At 35.7% G+C, this 18,993-nt stretch overlaps 1 protein-coding gene across 1 annotated transcript in view; it reads left to right on the top strand.

Annotated features, from left to right (window-relative positions):
- The first annotated feature begins 1,849 nt into the window (after positions 1-1,849).
- SKAP2 (src kinase associated phosphoprotein 2) overlaps positions 1,850-18,993 on the top strand; it is a 171,174-nt gene continuing 154,030 nt past the window's right edge. The window contains exons 1-3 of the mRNA XM_070369455.1: positions 1,850-2,105; positions 11,379-11,484; positions 12,086-12,111. Coding sequence (XP_070225556.1) covers positions 2,039-2,105; positions 11,379-11,484; positions 12,086-12,111 — 199 coding nt within the window. The 5' untranslated portion in view covers positions 1,850-2,038. The remainder of the gene's footprint in view (positions 2,106-11,378; positions 11,485-12,085; positions 12,112-18,993) is intronic.

Here is an 18,993-nt window from a genome sequence, read left to right as displayed (position 1 = left end):
ACTTGTGTGTGATAGCTGTATAAGGAGGAAAAATCCTAATATATGTCAATAAAATTGCTTTTTCCTTCTTTAGGAAAATAATTTGGTAGTTTAAGAATAATAATTCTCAATTCTTTGAAGTTGGAGGACTTACGTTGTAAAATGACTTTTTATCCACTTTTACCTCCACCAAAAAGAATTCTGATTTTCAACAGTTTGTCTATAATTCATCACAGTTCTGAATAGGAATCTCAGGTTCCGTTTTGGGGTGTCTTTTTGTTATTTTGCATGTTATACTACAATTCAAAAGTTTTTGTGTTGGTTTTTGTTTTGAGAGAACTCCAAAATGTTTTAATTTTTTCTTTTACAGTTAGTGTTTTGTTAGCTCAGTTGGTAAAGAATCCACCTGCTATGTAGGAGACCCCAGTTCGAAGATCCCCTGAAGAAGGGATAGGCTACCCACTCCAGTATTCTGGCCTAGACTATATGGGGTTGCAAAGAGTCAGACAGGACTGAGCAACTTTCACTTTTCACAGTTAGTGTTTGGTGTATTTCTTAGAGAATTATACACAAATGACTTGTATTTGACTACTTAATTTTTTATTACTGTGTGAGATTTATTTGGTGTCAAATATTAATAGAGCCATTACTCTGTGTCAGGTTGTGGGTTCCAGGTGTGGATGAAAGGTAAGTTATGACACATTTTGTGTTCTATAGGAGCTCAAAGGTAGTAAAGTGATTCTCAAAACAAACAGGGTGTATAGTAGCAGAATCACCAATGGGGCTTGTTTAAAATGCAATCAATCAAGTTCCATCCTAAACGGAATCAGAATTTCTGGGAGTGGGACTTTTGATACTGCATTGTAATAGGTTCTGTCTGTGGTTCTAACGCAAACTAAAGTTTAAGGACCATTGATCTAGTGAAGGTTGGACGGTAGAGGAATAAACAATTTATATTGCGATTGGAGCCACAATAAAATCTTCCGTTTCCTATCTGAAGAAAAAATATTTTCTTCTACACACACACACACACACACACTATAAAGGCACCAGAACGTGTCTTCTTGCGTTTTAGAGAAAATCTGTAAAAGGTTTAGAGTTAGAAGACAGTATCTGATGATTAAACTCAGTAAATTTACTGAGATTATACTCAGTAAGTATCTGATGATTAAACGATCAGGTTGCAATGAACAAATTTTATAATTCCGTTTTAATGGAATTACAGCAATTTTCTCTTTGATGCTTATAGGTGGACAGTGCTATCTATTTCTATTTGTAACTAGAACTCTGCGCTTCCTAGTAGGGGAGATCGGTCACCCTCCAAATCTGAATTACGTAGAACAGTAGTGTAAGAGCCAATCGGAGCGCTCTCTGGAGCAGCTCCGGACTGGCCTCTCTGGGAGGACTGGCGGAAGATGGGACTTTGATGCCATCATGCAATCGGACAAAGAAGGCCTGAATAGGGCGGTCGAAAATTTCATCTGGGGTACTGCGCAAAGTGTTAAACCTTGGCGGGACTTATTAAAACCAGAAAGTCTCTCAATTGGAAAACCTGGACGCACCTCAGAGTCCTTATTTTCTGGGACAGTGCAGAAACGGTCAGCACTTGCGCCGCTACCAGTGACCAAAATGGCCGCAAAGCGCTTCAGGCGCTGGATCAGGTGATGCAGCCCCAGTCCGCTCTTTCCCACCAGCCGCTCCTCCTCCCGCTCCACGTAGCGGTGGGTGTGGCCTCCCCTGAGGCTCTTCTCAGAGGCAAGGAAAACCTAGGGATTACACATGCGCAGTTAAGACCTCAGGCCCTTCGGCCCTCCTCCCCGCCCCCCGCCCCTCCCACCTCCCCGCCCCAAATTGCCGGGCGGGGCTGGGCCGAGAGTCCAGCAGCTGTGGCTGGGGCTTCAGTGACTTCCTTGTTATGAGCCTCGGCTTGGCAGTGTCCGGACTCTTAGCCCTGCTGTCCTTACCGGGATAGTCCGAGTCTAGATCGCAGCCGCAGCCCTAGCGGGTCGGTTCCCCTTTCAGCACAGGTCCTTTCCCCTCACGCCCCGAGCTCCCTAACATGCCCAACCCCAGCAGCATCTCCTCTCCCTACCCCCTCCCCGAGGAAATTAGGAACCTGTTGGCAGGTAAAAAGCGGGAAGGGGGCGGGTAATGTGGCGGGGGCGGGGGCGCGGGGACGGCGAGCCGGCGGGGACAGAAGCATTCGGAGTCTCTACCCTCCTTCCTGGCTCTCCGCACGCCTCCTGCCCCGTGGGAGCGGGACTGGGAGTGGGGAAGTGGGGTGTGAGAATGGGAGTGGGCGTGTGTGTTGAAATTTGGTGCGAGGATGGTGAGGAAGCCCTTCTTGGTGGGCTCTACTAACGCGATCAGGGTATCGTGAAGATTGTGTGTGTGTGTACGCGCGCGATCAGGGTGTCGTGAAGACTGTGTGTGTGTGTGTGTGTGTGTGTGTGTCAGAGAGAGAGAGAGAGAAAGAGATGGGGAAGGAGAGAGAAGTCAAAGAACTAGTTCTTTGGTCCCCTGGCCGATGGAAGAGAAAGATTTCTGAACTACAGGGGTTAGGAGTTAGGGGTTATGGGACCACAGGGTTTGTCATTTCTAAAACTCCCATTTTTCTTGAACATTCAGCCCACCCATATTTGAGACTTTCAAAGGGGGCCTGACTCTCAAATGACCACTTGCCTTCAGCCTGAGTAACATGTTACAACAAAAAGGGAAGGATGTGTTAAAGTCTAGCTTCCTGTGACAATGAATGTACAGTATTTCGTATTTGCACCCCCATCTTCCCCTTTTCAGTCTTAAGTGACCGTTTGTAGGAACTTAGGAATTAAAGATGCATTCTTCAAGGCTGTTACAAATCCACTGCTACTTCGTTATCTAGTATGGGAGATGTATATTTTCGCTAGGGGCCAATAAAAACATATTTCTGCACAACGTAGAAAATACGTCCTTTTCTGGGGTAGCAAAAATTTTACCTATCCTGATGCTCTGGAATTCTTCCCATTATTCACTTTGTCATGTGTATATCAGAATTCTGAATATTGAATTTTGATCTAAAATTTTTGGTTTAGGTATCTTTCAATATTGGTCAAGAAAAAGTGGGTTAAAAGTTTCTCTTAGATGCCTATGATACAATTTATTTTAACTCTTAAAGCAATATTTAAAATGTGGCATTATATGTAGTTACTGTTAGAGCACTGTGAGACTAAATCTCTTAATATGCTGTTAGAGAAAATAAAACTAATAGTGTATGAATGCAGACATGTTTTGTGAACATGATTGCAGTGTTATGAATGCATTTGTGGTGGGGTAGTGTTTTACTCTAAGAAATGCTTGTTAATGGGTACCATTGTGGGATATACTGAAAGAACTGTAGGGACTGAGTCAAGGCAGCTTTTATTCCATTCTATGAGAGTTTCAAGTGAGTGCTGATTTTGTTTTACTACAGTTAACATGTTTGTTGTTACCATGCTGGGATTCCTTGCTTAGAATATTATTTTACCAGGTTGGAGAACTGTTTATCATAACTCTAAAAAGAGAAGTCACCATTTTCAGGATATTTTAGGTCTGAATTTTTGAGTTTAAGAAGTAAAGCATAGACCCCTGGATACATGCTTTTAAAGCTTGATAGCTCACAGTAGACAGTTTGTAATCTGGATCCCACTGGCATAATTTGCAGATAGTATGATATATAGGTTATGAGACTCTATTTTCTGATCCCCATGGATTACAAGTATTTCATGTAGCCCTTGTGTAATTTAATTGAAAGCTCAGAATTAAATAATACTTAAGTTATCTGCCATTGCTAACTTTGTATATACTTTAGCCATTTCTCTGCTCTGTAGTCAGATAATACATAATATCTGAAATTAGCATTTCAAAAATAATCTTCTTGACATTTTCAGTATCTCACATTATTGAAGTAAATCACATATTAAAACACATGAAATACTAAGAACTATTAAAACATTAAAGTTCTAGCAATGACAAATTTGGCTTATACTGTATTTTCAAGAGGTATGGCTATGAGGAAATATAAATATCTATGATGAGATATACTTTAAAGAAATGAAACAAGGGAACCAATGTTTCTCAGTTTTCTTTTTAAACTAGCCATTTGAAGAAAAGTAGTTAATGTTTTATGGCTGACTTTAATTAAAATCTTATTTTTGTAGAGAAGTTTTAAAGAATAAGTGAGATCAGCAGTTTTATTCACATTTCGTTTTATTCAAGTGTTTGACTAATAGGGTATGGTTAGATTTAAAATTATTAAAACTATAGAAGAAGAGTTGGCATTGGTTTGAATTTTAAAGGTATTGTTGGCTTACCTGGTTCGTTCTTTGAAACTAAGGACATGTTGGCAGTGGTGGTTGTAGTTAACAGTTGAGTGCTCTTAGAATGCATGGCACTATGCTAGAATTCCAAGGCAGGAAAGATACAGAACTAAACTTTGCAAGCGTTTAAAATCCCTTCAGAAAGAAAGAATCAAAGCAAAAGATATGCCTATCAAAAAAAATGTTTGGATAGCTTCCATTATGTTCTGTGTTCCCTTTATCCAAATTATTATGTCACTCAGATGTATTAAATGTTTGACATTTCAACTGCTTGATAGAAGTATGTGCTCAAATGTATTCTTATCAATTTATTATTTTCTTTCTCTTTTATTTTTCCTTCTGATTATAGTAATTTTAGTCTTTCTTTTCAATGTTTGTTCCCCCTCCTTCCTATTCCTTTCCTATTCCTTTGCATTTTGTAGAAATGCAAAAATCCATAGAGGTTATCATTCTTAACTCGCATTTGATGATGCACTTTAGAAAGTGGCTATATAGTTTGTAGCTATTTATATTTCCATGAAATCAGTATATTCAATGTTGAAAACCTATACTTTTTATAAAAAATGTTGCATTATTTTCTTGTTCTATGAGTAGAAAAAAACATACAGATTTTTGTTAAAAGCAAGTTGCAAACTGCCACATGCAATACAGGCAAACTTTAATTTTTTTTTCACAGCAGTGGAAGAACAAGTTTAGCTTGGATAAATAGAAACAAAGGATAATCCCAAATTGTGTCCATATAATCTTCTCCCACGTCCAAATATTTTGACTAGGATGAACAGCAAGAATAATCTTGATTTATGTGAGTTTTTCCTCCAGGCAGGCAAGAAAGTGAGAGGAACTAACCCCCCTCCCCCAATCTTGTTTAATCTCCCTTTGAATACTGGTCTGTTCCTGGTTTGCAGTCTGATACTCTCATTCATTTGTATTAGGACAGCACATTTAAAAAGGAAAGCTGTAGGAAAATGCTAGTTTCTTTTCATTGAGATAGAAAATGAAACCAATGTTGAAGGAAGAAAATGGTGGTTGTCAGTATGTACTCTGAAAAAAATCAAACCCAAAACAAACAATAACGAGAGCTGTGTCTGCAAAGTGACCCTGAGAGTTTGTTCACTTGGCAGTCTTGATTAGAAATATTGCATTTTCCTCTATTGGGAATTTCTAGGACATTTTAAAAAACCTTCACATATAATTGATAATCCCTGTAAGGACACTAGATAAGTAATGCAATTCAGCTGAGATATAGGTACACCTTTTTTTTTTTTTTTTTTTTTTCCTTTTTGAATGCTAAGAATACTATGGTTTGATTTCTACCTTTCAAGTTCCATTTACAATTTGGTCAACATTTTGGTTTTGTTTGTCTTCTGAAAATCATTTATAGTATATCTCATGCCCCATAACTTCCTTCTGGGGCATTGGCCAAGTATGGATTAAGGGAAGAGTGCCACCTACTGAGTCACCAATGGTCACCTACTTCCTTAGCACCTGGTTTTTCCTATAGAGCAACAACAAGCCTGCCCCATTTTGACAGTAATAACTAATGAGTTTAAAGTTGATAGGAGAACATTTGATCTTACAGTGAAATCAGTCCATGACACTTCTAAGATTTTGTCTTCTAGAAGTAGGAATATATGTTTGTAAATCAAGGGACAAGAAACTGATAGTTTCTTATGTGGGTCAGATACCATAGATGACTTAAGATGTGACGTTAGGAGAATTATTTGCCCATGTTAAGCATACAATATCCTACTTTTTCTTGGCAGGAATTTTTGATTGGCTTTTTTTCCCCAAGACTTTCCTTTTAAAGTATTTTCATCTCAGATTACTAAACAAAGCTCTTGATCGTATGCTTGTATGCATAATTTTATAGTTACTCAATCCAAATTGTCATTGGTTTTCTTTTAAAAAAGAAATTTAAATATACTAAAAAGAAGAAGTATAAAAATTTAAAAATTTCTAAATGAGTTTAGCTCTACTTTATCCAGCATTACTGGAAAGAAGGTGGAAACAACAGAGTAAGAAGAGCCTCGGTGATTTGAAACACAGTTCAGTTCTCTCATAAATTTAAGATTAAGTGTCATATATGGGTGATAAAAGTGGCATAGGCTAGTTTTTATATACTCATTATTCACTTAGTTTATCTTTTTCAATTAAAGCTAAGTCTATCTTTTTCATTCCACTGAGTTTACATTTCTTTTTCAATCACATGGTGAACACATTACAATAGATGCTACCTAACGGTGAATATAGTGTAAATCTCAGATTATTGTTTTATTCACTGTGGCTTCTTTGAAAATAAGATTTTGATCATTTTAAAGTGCTATTTATCAAGAGTCATCTTTTAGAGGCAAAAAATGTTCATCTCTATTCTTCAACAGTCCAGTTTTCTATCAAAATAAATCACTTAGCCTCCAAAGCCAATTTTGAAAATTTTGTGAGATAAATGGATGGTAAGACTCACGTATGTTTTACTTATCATACTGTGAGAACTTCTTGTGCTTGCTCATGTCCCTTTTCCATGTTTGAAAAGTCCACAGTTCAACCATGACCTATAAAAGTGCTCGGGTAATCAAGAGAAAGACATTTATTAGACAAATCAATAACTTTTCAATTAGCCATTTCCCAACTTTGGGCATTGAGCTTAATTGGTATACATGTACCCAGTTTAACAGATTTTATGTTTTCACCAGTTTGTGTTTGGTAAGACTGTACCCTCCTTTACCAGAGATGAAAAGCTTCTCTTTTTGTTTTGGTGCCAACTTCAATTCTAGGCTGGAATTCTTCCCACATTAAGTTTAGTGATAGCACCTCAGTGAACACTAAGTGGAACTTGGCCCAATTCATAAAGTAGAGAAAGTTGTGGAATTAAGTCGTGAGGCCATCTGGGGCATGGGGGTATGGTTTGATTGGTTTCACACTCATTTTGTTGATACGGGGCTGAGCACGTGGTGGTGGATTCAGTCTAATTCTTGCCTCTGTCTCCTGTACAGTTCAGGCCATCACAGAGGGGGTGTGTGTGTGTGTGTGTGTGTCTGCACACTTGCATGCCTGCCCAGGGAGGTGAAGTATTGGTTGATTGGGGGACTAGGCAGAAGACACACCAGGTGTTACCTCTGTGACTTGTTTACGCTCACCAGTCTGGAAGTCATATTCCAGGCTGTTTGCTGGTGGAGGATGTGAAGGCAAGTGGTCAAACCCTGGCTTTGTTTAAGAGTAGGAACTTGTGCTATGTACTCAGCTTGGAGAAGCTGAAAGTTTATAGTTTGCAAGAATTTAAAAACTGGTATAACCTCGTGTGGTTTCACTTTTTCACTCTGTAATCAGTATGGAAACTGGTAGTAAACTGTTCGTGTGAGCGCTTGAGTGTGTGTGTGTGTGTGTGTGTATTATATACCTGTCCTAGCCTCTGGGACTCTAGGGGGGAGATGAGTGGCAGTTTTTCTAGGGGGTCCTATGTACAAGAGAAGAAAGAAAAAAAAAAAAAAGGAAAATTGGAGTACCATGTGGTGATTTGGGGTGTGTTAAGTATTTGCCTGTTAGGGATTGAGATGATTATTGAGAGGTTTCTTAAACTGAGGATTGCCGAGCCAAGACATGATATCATCTTTTAATTCTGTTTTCAGACCTTAACATTTATCTACAGAGCATTCGCAAATCAGATTATTTTCAGCGGCCCTCTCCCCCGTATCTTTACAGTTATACCGGGAGATCAGGTTTACTCTTGCCGGTGTTAAGGTGTAATAGGAGCAAAAATCACCACCACATTTGTATTCGCTGAGTAACTTCTTCCTTGATGATGACTTGGGGACAGAAGCGGATGGAGATGGGGTTAAATGCAGGCGGCGCTGACCTGCGGTCTAAGTGACTGCGCAGAGCGGCGATAGGGGTTGACCTGGTGTTTAGGGGGCACCGGAACTGCGCTTTCTCCACGTGGCCGGGTGGGTCCCTAAGCTTCTCCTCTTCCGCGGAGTACGCGAGTGAGCCAAGATTTCCTCCTCTGAGAATGAGGAATTCTGTCGAACTCACCAGGCCAAGAGGCCAGCGAAGACGCAGGCTGACCTTTTCTTGTAATCGAATTACGGCTGTTCCCCGAATTACAGGCAGTCTGGAGTCGGTGAAATCTACATATTAACAGAGGGACACGACCCCTAAAGGAAGGCAGGAGAGGGCTTGCTAGTTTACCGTTTGCAAGGCTATTCAGAGCACAATAAAAAGCTTCAGATCTCTTCCAACCTGCCAGAGAAGTGCTTCATTCGCTAGGACTTTTATTGCTGGCTTTTGAAATACAACCCTGGCTCTGAGCTACAAAGTCACAGATCCAGTCCCATTTGTCTAGCGAGAGCATTGCCCCAAACCAGTGCTCTTTGCTCCTAGCTCTGATGACGGGAACCCTGGGGCTTAACATACCGAGTGTCTCGGACTGCGGAGCTCAAGCATCTCACGGTGAAGCCGGAGAAACTTCTCAGCACACACTCTGTCCTTGCGCCGTGGGAGCGGGTTGGTGCTCGGCGAAGGCCGCGGGCACGTCCACGGGGTCGCCTGTGTCTGCGAGAGGCTGGTTTAGTTCGATTTCAAAATAAATGGGCACTCTATGGATTTTCAAAAAGAAAGAAAAAAAAAAGATTTCAAAAACTTGAAGACCAGTTGAGTTTGTGGGCACCAACAGACTAAGATTATTGCAGGAATCACTTCCACTTTGAAGTTCTTACTTGGTTAAAAAAAAAAAAAAAAAAAAAAAAAAGGGGTGGAACCAAAGCAGGTTCTATGCTTTTCATATCTCCTTTGTGAAGTAATCTTTAAAAATCAATGTTTATTAAATCTTTTTTTGTTGCCTTAAACCGTTTTTCTGGCATAAGTTTAGGAATAAATACATTGACTACTCTAAAAATACAGAATTTTCCCCTTGAGCAATCTTTGAATCGCCTCCCCCTAAGAAAACAAATGAGGCATATTCTTCCTGCAGTCTCACACTCTTTCAACAAGAATTTCCTCATAAAATAGCATAGCCTCAATAATTAAAAAAATTTTTGGCACTGTTGTTCAGTTCAGCACTGTTAGGAAACACTATATAGAACGTTACAGCTTTTTGTTTTATGAGTTTTTATAGAACTGAAAAGACCTTGTAAAGGAATAGCTCTTGGGCTGCAATTCGTTCTGTTATTGCTTCCGGAGATAGAAAATAGATCCCGTTTGTTTAAACTTGAATTGTATAGTGAAAATGTAAAATAGGCAATTAAATACTCGTGTGGATGAGGAAATTAAAGACAAATACTGAGTGAAAGTTAAATTAAGCACACTATTTACAAGTCATTATGCCAGTGATTCTCCCAAGTACTGAGTGTACTTGGAGTAAGAGGTACTACTCCTCTAACTTCACTTTCTTAGTAGATTTATTGGAGTCATCTCAGAGAAGCCAATGATTTTTTCCATTTCAGCTAATAATCTGAATGTCCAGAGGTTGCTTACTCCTCTGGGTACAAAATTTAGAGTTGGGAAGAGAGTGCTTTTTTATAAGTCTGGTTGTTTTGAACTCATTTAAAGGTGTGGGTCTAATTTGCACTGGTACTGGATTATGTCTCTGTGTCCCCCTCTTCGAAACATGGACAGCTCAAGGAAAGAGAAGCTGTGACATTTTGCTTTTGTTTTTTTAGATACGTACTTTTAACATGTCAGTAATGGACTTCAAACCAGAGAGCTATTTAAAAAAAATCATTCCAAGACTAAATTTTAATTATTTCACTTGTCATATTGATTTATTGAAAACTCACCTTTACATAATTTATTACGAGTGTGTAGAATAACAGTTTAATCAGCTTTGCTCATTGGATCAAGGTACTTTTGTAATCAAGAATTTAAGATCAATTGTAACATCTATTTCAAATACTAGGTTTTAACTTGCTAATTATAAGTACAGTTGAAAGACTATTTGTTATACTGCTTTGAATTGACTGAATATAATCTTATTGTATGTTTTGATACCATCTTTATATCAGTGTGAGTTAGGAGACAAATTAGTTAAATAAAAAGAAAATAGAACATATACACATCTCTTCAATATGAAATATGGGTGGTTTATAGGCATACCTACTGAAAAAATTTTAATGGTATCCTCTATATTAAATATCTCATTGAGATTTGAAATTCTGATTATAAAGTTAAAGTTGTACAGTATTTCATGAACAATGAGTGGGGCCATTATAAAATCAAACCAGTAAGAATTAGATGGCATTGCATATTAGAATTAGAAAGCAGCATAAAAGTTTATTAAATTAAAAAAAGAAGCTGTGTGAAAATGTTGCATGAGGCCATAGAAATCTTTTCTGTTGGTTACTATATTTTAAAATAGTGGATAAATGTATTTTTGCCACTTTTTCCTTTATTTAAAGAAGTATTTCCAGGTAGTAATGCCAAGACAGGATGCAGGAGCACACAAAATCACGCAACTGATTATCTTTTTTATTTGAGAATAGCTGGCCAGAGTGGGTGGGGCAGGTAGGAACCTAAGAGGAGGGTTTGATTTGGAAATCTTGGCTAGAATAAGGGATTTTTTTTTTTTTTTCCTTTAAAGTGGTTAAGCATGACATATGACTGAAAATTGATTATACTGGGAAAAGCAGCCTTTGCCAGAGACATTAGCTTTTATTGATATAATATTGTGAATGACTTGTTCATACAGGAACTTATAAAATACTATAAAATGATAGTAACATATGCATGTAAACTCTGTGCTTGCTTTTATACAAGAGAATTTGTTTATGGGGCACCGTAGTTTATTAAAACGTGCATGTTTCTTCCTGGTTTAATGATGCCAAACATTCAAATAGCATTCGCTGTGCTAAGCATAAGTAGAACATACACATTTTATTAGCTAAGTGGTGAACAGATTTGTCCAATTTAGTGTTTGAAGCATACTTCAACTGTTATGCTTTGGATTGATAAATAACTATAACAAATTGTACAGATATTAACACTTATGGGTAGAAACAATCATTATCCTATTTGTCTTCACAAAAAAATGATTCTTTCCTATAATTTGTGTCCTTTTTCTTATATTTCATGGTTTAGATGTTGAAACATTTGTAGCAGACATACTGAGAGGGGAAAATTTATCCAAGAAAGCAAAGGAAAAGAGAGACGCCCTTGTTAAGAAGATAAAAGATGTAAAGTCTATGTAAGTCACTTACTTGCCTTTTATTACTTATTTCTTACTTAGAAGAAATGTAATTAACATTTTAATGAAGGACCGATAATTGTGGAATTAAATTTTTTAGATTCTAATCTAATTGAAGTATTTTAAAGGACAAACTATATTTCTACTATAATAATTTTTAAAAACAGACATGCTTATCATAATACCTTTTTTTGTGAAGGCTCTTGATTATCTATTTTTCTAAGTAGTTTTGCAAAATCCAACTGTTCATTTTGATTATTTGAGAAAATATTTGGTTTCACTGATAAGGTTTAGGTAGGTTGAGAATTTCAACATAAATATGGAAAATACCTCCAGATACTCAAATGAATATGTGTAATTTAAGTTGTACATATTAATAATATATTCTAATTTTACTACTGTAACTTGAGTCTTTAAAAATATCTTTAGTATAAATTCATTAGCCTTTTGGAATTACCATTTCAGGATAGGAAGTATTTTTTTCTTTAAATATATATTCATAGTATAGATTTTAAAATAGATTTGAATCATTGCCACTGATTAGATCTTATTTTGATTTGTTAACCTTTATTTTAAAATATGTTATTGCTTGCTTTTACAGTTATCTTCAGGAATCTCAAGACAAAGGTAAATTTTCAAGTTTTGTTAAACCTGTCATTTTTTTTTTCCCTTGCAGAGATTTTCAATAGGAAAATCTGACACATGCTGAAATTTGATAGTTGGAATCAAAAATTTAAATTTCCATGTTGTATACCTAGACTTTCAAGATGAGAGTGCTAGCTCCCCCTGCTGAGAATAAAATTAAAAAGCTTATCTAGAATCTACCCTGCACAGTCTTTTGATACAGAAATCTGTGTTTAACATTCTTAGGTTTTGTGGTTCTTGGGGTTCATTGTGGCAGAAATTTGTTAACCTAATTTGTATAACCTTCAGTTATACATGGAAGACTTTGGTGAGGCAGAGGGAAGATACCAACCCAACACCATTTAATCCTGTAGAGATTACTTTATAGTGGTGATGGGAACAGGAGGGCCTGTGGCTGAGAGCTCATAGGTGACATTTCTAAAGGATAATTGTTTTGAAAACTATCAATTTTTGTTTGAGAACATGAGTAAAATCTGTTTCATATGCTAGTTTTTATTATTCTTGTGTTTCTTTTGAGATGAATAAATGTATGCAATAGACATTTTCAAAGAAGGTAATTCAGTTTCCTTTTTTGGAAATATGTGAGAGTGCTGATAAGCTGATTGTCTTCCTTTAGATTTGAGAGACAGCTGCTGAGTGTACTGAAAACCAAGTTTAGAAAGGCGTAGGACGTCTCTACCTTTGACGTCTTCAGTTCTGTAAAAGAAACTTGGTATGGCCCTTACTTCCATGATGCTAATTCATGGGTCATGACCTGAAGCCTGTGGATGCTGGTATGAGGGTCAAAACATGAGGTCAGTTAACTATGTGGAGCTAGGCTCTGGGTTTGGGAGGAGCAGTGTGGCATCTTCTAACTGGGGTTAGTTAGCAGATACCACAGAGAAACTCATATCTCTGCTAACTGATAAGTGAGAGAGTAATGACAGTTTCAATAAACCAAGTACTTAAGCAGACAAACCTAAAATCAAACAGTTAAAAGGAAGCCACAGTTTCTTTTCACATTGTCATCAAGATTGTTGTGATTGGAGCAAATAAGAGTTTTTTTTTTCCATGTTAAATTTTTAGACACTATTAAATAAAGGGAAGAGCAGGAAACTTCTCTCCACAAATGCCTACTTATTTGTACTCTACAACGAATCCTAAACTGTGGGTTTAATCATGTTGCATTTTGCTTAGCTGAGTATAGAAATAATGCATTTATGCATTTTAATTATAACTTTTATACAAAGCACTGTTTATAGGGGAATATTACATATCAGATTCTGCCTTTTTTTCTTAAAACATACGTTTTGTTCTAGTGACTATTGGACTCTCATTGTGACTTCATTATTTGTACATTAAACATTTTTAAGCTAAGAAAATGTGAGAGTATAAAGTCATTGCAGAATTGCGTATGATTCAATAATGGGATAGGAATTTTCCCTTTGGTATTCTGGTTTAGGACTTGTTCAGGTGTGTGGATATTAAAATTGCATTACTGAGATACATTCTTTGTCTCTAAAGAGAATGGAGGTTTATATAGTATTTGATAAAAATTGAAAAATGAGCCTAGAATACGAGTTCAAATAACACAGAATTCAGAGATTCCCCATAATCATTTTCCTCTGAATAAGTCATTTGTAGTTCAATACTGCTGTATTGAGTTAACTAATCACCAAGAGTGCCTGCTCAAAAGTAAGCCTGTGGATAAATTAGATCTATACCTTGGAGAAATATGAGAAGCTAAGTAATTTTATGCCATTCTGCCCTTAAAGTATAATTCAGCTGTTCTAAAAAGACTACTCGTGTCGTTGGTTAGAAATATTAAAGGGATGTTAGTACAGGCTTAGTTGTTGAATAAGCAGTTGTTCAAAATACATCTTTTTTTAAAAATAAGAATTTATTAATAGATCTCTGTATTGAATAAATTTAGTTCATCTAAATATATTTTGATAATGCTGCTTTTCTTCTTTTTCCTTATATTTTCTTCTTGGGGTTTTTGGATTGTCTTTATCTAGGGAGACCTGGGCAGAATTCCTTTTGGCTGTTTCCTCTCTCTCAGGTCAATATGGGGTCACAGTGAAGTGACCAGAGGCTGTTTTCCTCCTTTTTTACCTTTATACTCCTATTTTTTTCACGTGCTGTTTTTTACATGATGGTTAAGTACCATTTTAATAATACTGGGAGAAAAAAGGACCTGGAAGAGCGTTCTTAAATAAAGTGAATTAATTCACATTTATTCATCTTGAATAAATGATTTGTTACTTTCTCTAATGTACACAGATGTCTGTCATCCTTCCTTGCTTTCCTCTCACATCTCTTCTTATAACCTTTAGATATTGTACATGACATAACTATCTAACCATAGTTTTTATTCTTTGTTGCAATATAGCTTCGTAATATAAAGTATACTCCTAAATACAGGCTTCATTCTAGGGCTTAAATACAGGCCCTAGAATTAATTTTAGAATTGTGATTGTTTTAGAATTTGTTATCTGTCACATGACAAGGTCATAGCACTCTTAAATGTGACTTGAACTACATTACTACTTGAGTAAACAGTGTTGTTGACTGAGTATAAAATAGAATTTTCTAATACATATTAGGTATATAATAAAAAAGTTTTACTTGTATTTGTATCTTGTCCTTATATCAGGCTTGTCTGACTCCAGTGATGATTTTGGTATTGTTATTTTCTTTACAGAATGATTAAGATAATGTGAAGATAGCTATGCATGGCACATAGTGTTCAATATTATATTAATGTGTATTCTCAGATTCAACTTCATTATCAAGAAAATTTAGTAAATCTTGATTTATAATTCAATCTTTAAATAAATTTCAAGGAAACCATAAATTACTAACAGAAGGGCGTGCATTATTAACATGAGACAAATATTTTCAAGAGAATGTTTTTCAAATATTGATGTCTACAGCTTTAAAAAATGTGAATATATTGTTTTCAATTCCCTTGAGATGTCATAACTAAAAACTCATTTTCTCCTTTAAAATGTTTTTCCTTAAATTAAAACTATTTAGTGGATTTTGTCCTAAAACTCCACTGATGTTGAGTATGAATAGATTTACTGAGAAAGCAACTTTCTTTGACCTCATTGGTGATATTAAGTTTATTAATTGACTAAACTGCTTTTTTGAGTACCAAGGCGCTTAGGTAAGAAGAGACCCATTTTAGTTGTTTCTGATGGAATCCTTCAGAACAGCAGAAGAGTCATTTTGGATCGTGTTAAATTTCCTTACTTTTACCCTTCCTAACATAGTATATGTTCTGTTGAAAGTTAGCTCCCCAGTGAAATCTGCACAAGTAGCTTGCAGCTCCTCCACCCCATCTCTGGCCTTATACAAATGTGTTAAGCATATTTGAGTTTGGGGGCCTATAGCAGTGGAAGTGTATTTCAAAGGTAGGAATTTAAATGCTTGAGGAGTGGTATCCTTCCTTTAAAATTGCCTCATATTTGCATGCTATAAATTAGCCCTTGTGTGGTAGGAGAGTTGTGGAGTGAATCTTACTTGTGGTGAATCAAATCTTCCAAATTTTCAAGGATTAAACTACAGATTCCCTTAAGAAGTGACAAGTTAAATGCTTAATTATGTCTATTTATCTGTGTATTATTACTTGAGAAATTATTTTGGACACATGAACTAAGAAAATTAGAAATTAATATTTTTCATTCAAGTAATTTCCCCCACCGAGTTTGTCTTTCATTTTCTATGAAAGGGAATGGTTATCATCTGAATTTTAGATACGTTATTTGGTTTAATGTTTACCTGATTGCATCTAAAATAGGACTATATTTGCTAAAACAAGCTGTAGATTGGTTAAATCACCTTTCGTGGTGGGAGAGATCATGACTGTTCATGGGCTTTTATCTCCAGGCATTTAGGAAAACATTAATTGATCATGGACCTATATTAAAAAGAAGGGGTAATAGTGATTTGAAACCAACTATTAAAAATTTAAAAATGTTTTCCAAAGACATATGTTGCTGTGGTACGATTAAGCCTTGATTTTGCTGTGTTGTTTAACTCACCAATGAAATTATAGGATGAGAAGTCTTGGATCACTGTCTTTTAGATTGTTAACTTTGTATCGTTAATTAAACTTTTGAAAGTTGTGGGATAAATCAAATGCTTTTCTAGGGAAACAAGAAACAGTATTAATGAGCAACAACCCTATAATTATCCTTCTGAGTACATAACAGGGACACATTCATGTCTTTTCTTTGCGCAATAACTTTTACAAAGAAGTATTTTTAAACTGATCATTAATTTTATGACCATAGAAATGAGATGCAAAATTTATGCTGTTGTCATTGGCACAGGCTCAAGGCACCACTGACATTATGTGTGATTGTAATAGAATGGCTGCCAACTAATGATTCTGTAGACATTTCATTCGAGCAAGCTTTTCTTTTAGATGTCTGATTAGCTGTAATGCTTTCAATTATGTCTGTAAATTGTGTTGGATACGTTTACCTGATGCTCATTGTTGCTTTGGAGTTCAGTTTTCTATTACACAAACACAAGTTGAACATTTTCCTTTTAATTTATCGAAGTCTTTGTAGGTATAGCTGCAAGTACTCAGCCCCTGGGGAGAAAAAATGCTTTGTACTACTCAACAGCGACCCCTGTGTTCAATTAAGGCCCCTTATAATATAGCTGGTCTTTGTTGAGTTGAAAAAAATTAGTCAGGGAAAAGGGGTAAATCATCACTGGAAGAACAGTAACTTGAAGACCATTTTGAAAATGATGTATTTTTTCAACTGCATGCAAGTTAAAAAGGGAATAACCCTGTACAGATACCACAGAGATTCATCTTCTTTACTTTCTGAATTAAATTCAAGGGAAGCTTAAAAAAGGGAGGAAGGGGGCTGGGAGGGAAGAAATAAGGCCAATAGCAGTATGTAATGTATTTTTGTCTTAGATAAATATAAATGTCATAGTAATTAAAAAAGCCAACCTATGAAATGAACTGCAGTTCTTAGAATGGGGAAATTGAAGATAATTTCACTTTACAATCCAAAAACTGTTCTGTTTTTTTTTTTTTTTTAAAAACACAAAAACAAAAATAAAGCCCACAGAGGTCTTTAACATGTCAGTGACTAATTTGTGTAGAATATTCTTCCCTTATATTAAATATTATTGTATTTATAGCTTTAATAGTGATCTTTTTGCTGTGTATGTGTACATACATGGATATATACACAAAATATACAATGGATATCATCCAAGGATAATAAACTAATTCTGATTTTTTAAAATGTAAAATTGTTTTTATTTCCACATAGAATTTAATAGATTTAAGCTTGAACATCTGAATTTTTAAAAAGATTCTTTCCATGAATCATTAGCTTTATTGTCATATTTATATATTCTTAATAGTGTAATGTGCTAACTGCTAAGTTATGGTGATGTGGTTGAAATGTCCTAATACTTTTTTCACAGCAAGATTTATAGTTTATGATATGAAATACCTTAGAAAATTTATAACATAAAAATTCTTACTTTGTTAGGAATAGAAGGATATGCTAACAATCTTGAACAGTTGAGAATTTTGTGATCTTTACCACTGTGTATTCCATGAGCTATCATTTCACGTTCAAACATATTTTTACTAGAATTTTATGAGGTTCTGTCTTACCTCATATTTGAAATCAGACCACTCTTCATTCCATAAGAGAAATATATTATAAAGGATCACTGAGTGTTCTGAGAAGTACTTTGATCATCTTGAAAGAAAGAAATTAAGATCTGAAGAAGGAGCAGTGTTTGTATATGTTTCTTGGAATTTTAATTGGGAAAGAAGCATCACCATGTATGGTGCACGTAATGGTGTAATCATTAAGGACAATAAGGTAGTCATCTCTATAGTCTGCTCTTATTGTCTTGGTGGGAGATGTCCTTATCTTTACTTTCAGGGTAGGGATGATAAATGTTGATTAAATGTCAGGCTTTTAAGAAAATAGATACGAATATTTATTTTTATTATTTTGAAAGTATTGTCTTGAAAGAGGCTATTTTCTCTACCAAAATATGGTGAAAGTAGGGTGCAACCCATCAGAAGAATGTCGGAGAATACAGACATCATTTTGGAGAGCCCAGTAGCTTTAATCTGGATCTGCCCAGCAACTGTGATCTAAAAAGTGGTACTGTAGGCAGTCGAGGGTTCCTATGGAGATTTTTCACTATGGTTTTTAGGTAATACCTGAGGTGGCTGGTTTTCTCTTGAATTTCTAACAAGTAGCTTGAATTGTTAACAAATCATTGATATGGTATTAAGCATACCTTTTTCTTTCTTGTTGAATATGGATGAAGAATGAGTGGTTAGGTATGGCTAGTATATAGTAAATGTTTGAGTCACTCTTTTAAAAAATTATTCTAAATGAGTATATGGAAAAACCCACACCACAAGATTTTATTGTGGAGATTAAATGACTTCACCCAATCAGCCTAAGGTTTGGAAATCATCTAGAAACCTAGCTAGAATATAAAAAAATAGCATATCACTGAATGAAAAATTGAAAGTGTCTAGTTTGTAAATCACCTGGTCTGAATTTAAAGGTTTATATGGATTTTAAAGCAGTTTTTCTGTAAAAGATTCCTGCTCTTAAAAATGCAAGTGAGTATCTTTAATCTGTTCAAATGTAATTGTGTGATTTTTACTGAAAATGTAAAATGTTCATATGGCTTTGATTTATCAATTTCTCATCATCATTTTTCCAGTTATTGAGTAGGTAAATGGAATTAACTGAATTATTTTTTCTTGTGCTTGCCATGCTTTTTTTGGTTGCTGTTATTGTTATTTTGGTTTTGTTTGTTTTGGATACACACCGTGTTTTAACCTGCTTCTAGTATTTGATATTCATT

The sequence above is a fragment of the Bos mutus genome, chromosome 4 (genome assembly GCF_027580195.1).
Source record: "Bos mutus isolate GX-2022 chromosome 4, NWIPB_WYAK_1.1, whole genome shotgun sequence".
NCBI lineage: Eukaryota > Metazoa > Chordata > Mammalia > Artiodactyla > Bovidae > Bos > Bos mutus.
Note: the sequence above shows the minus strand (reverse complement) of the source record. Positions and strands in the feature narration are given on the sequence as shown.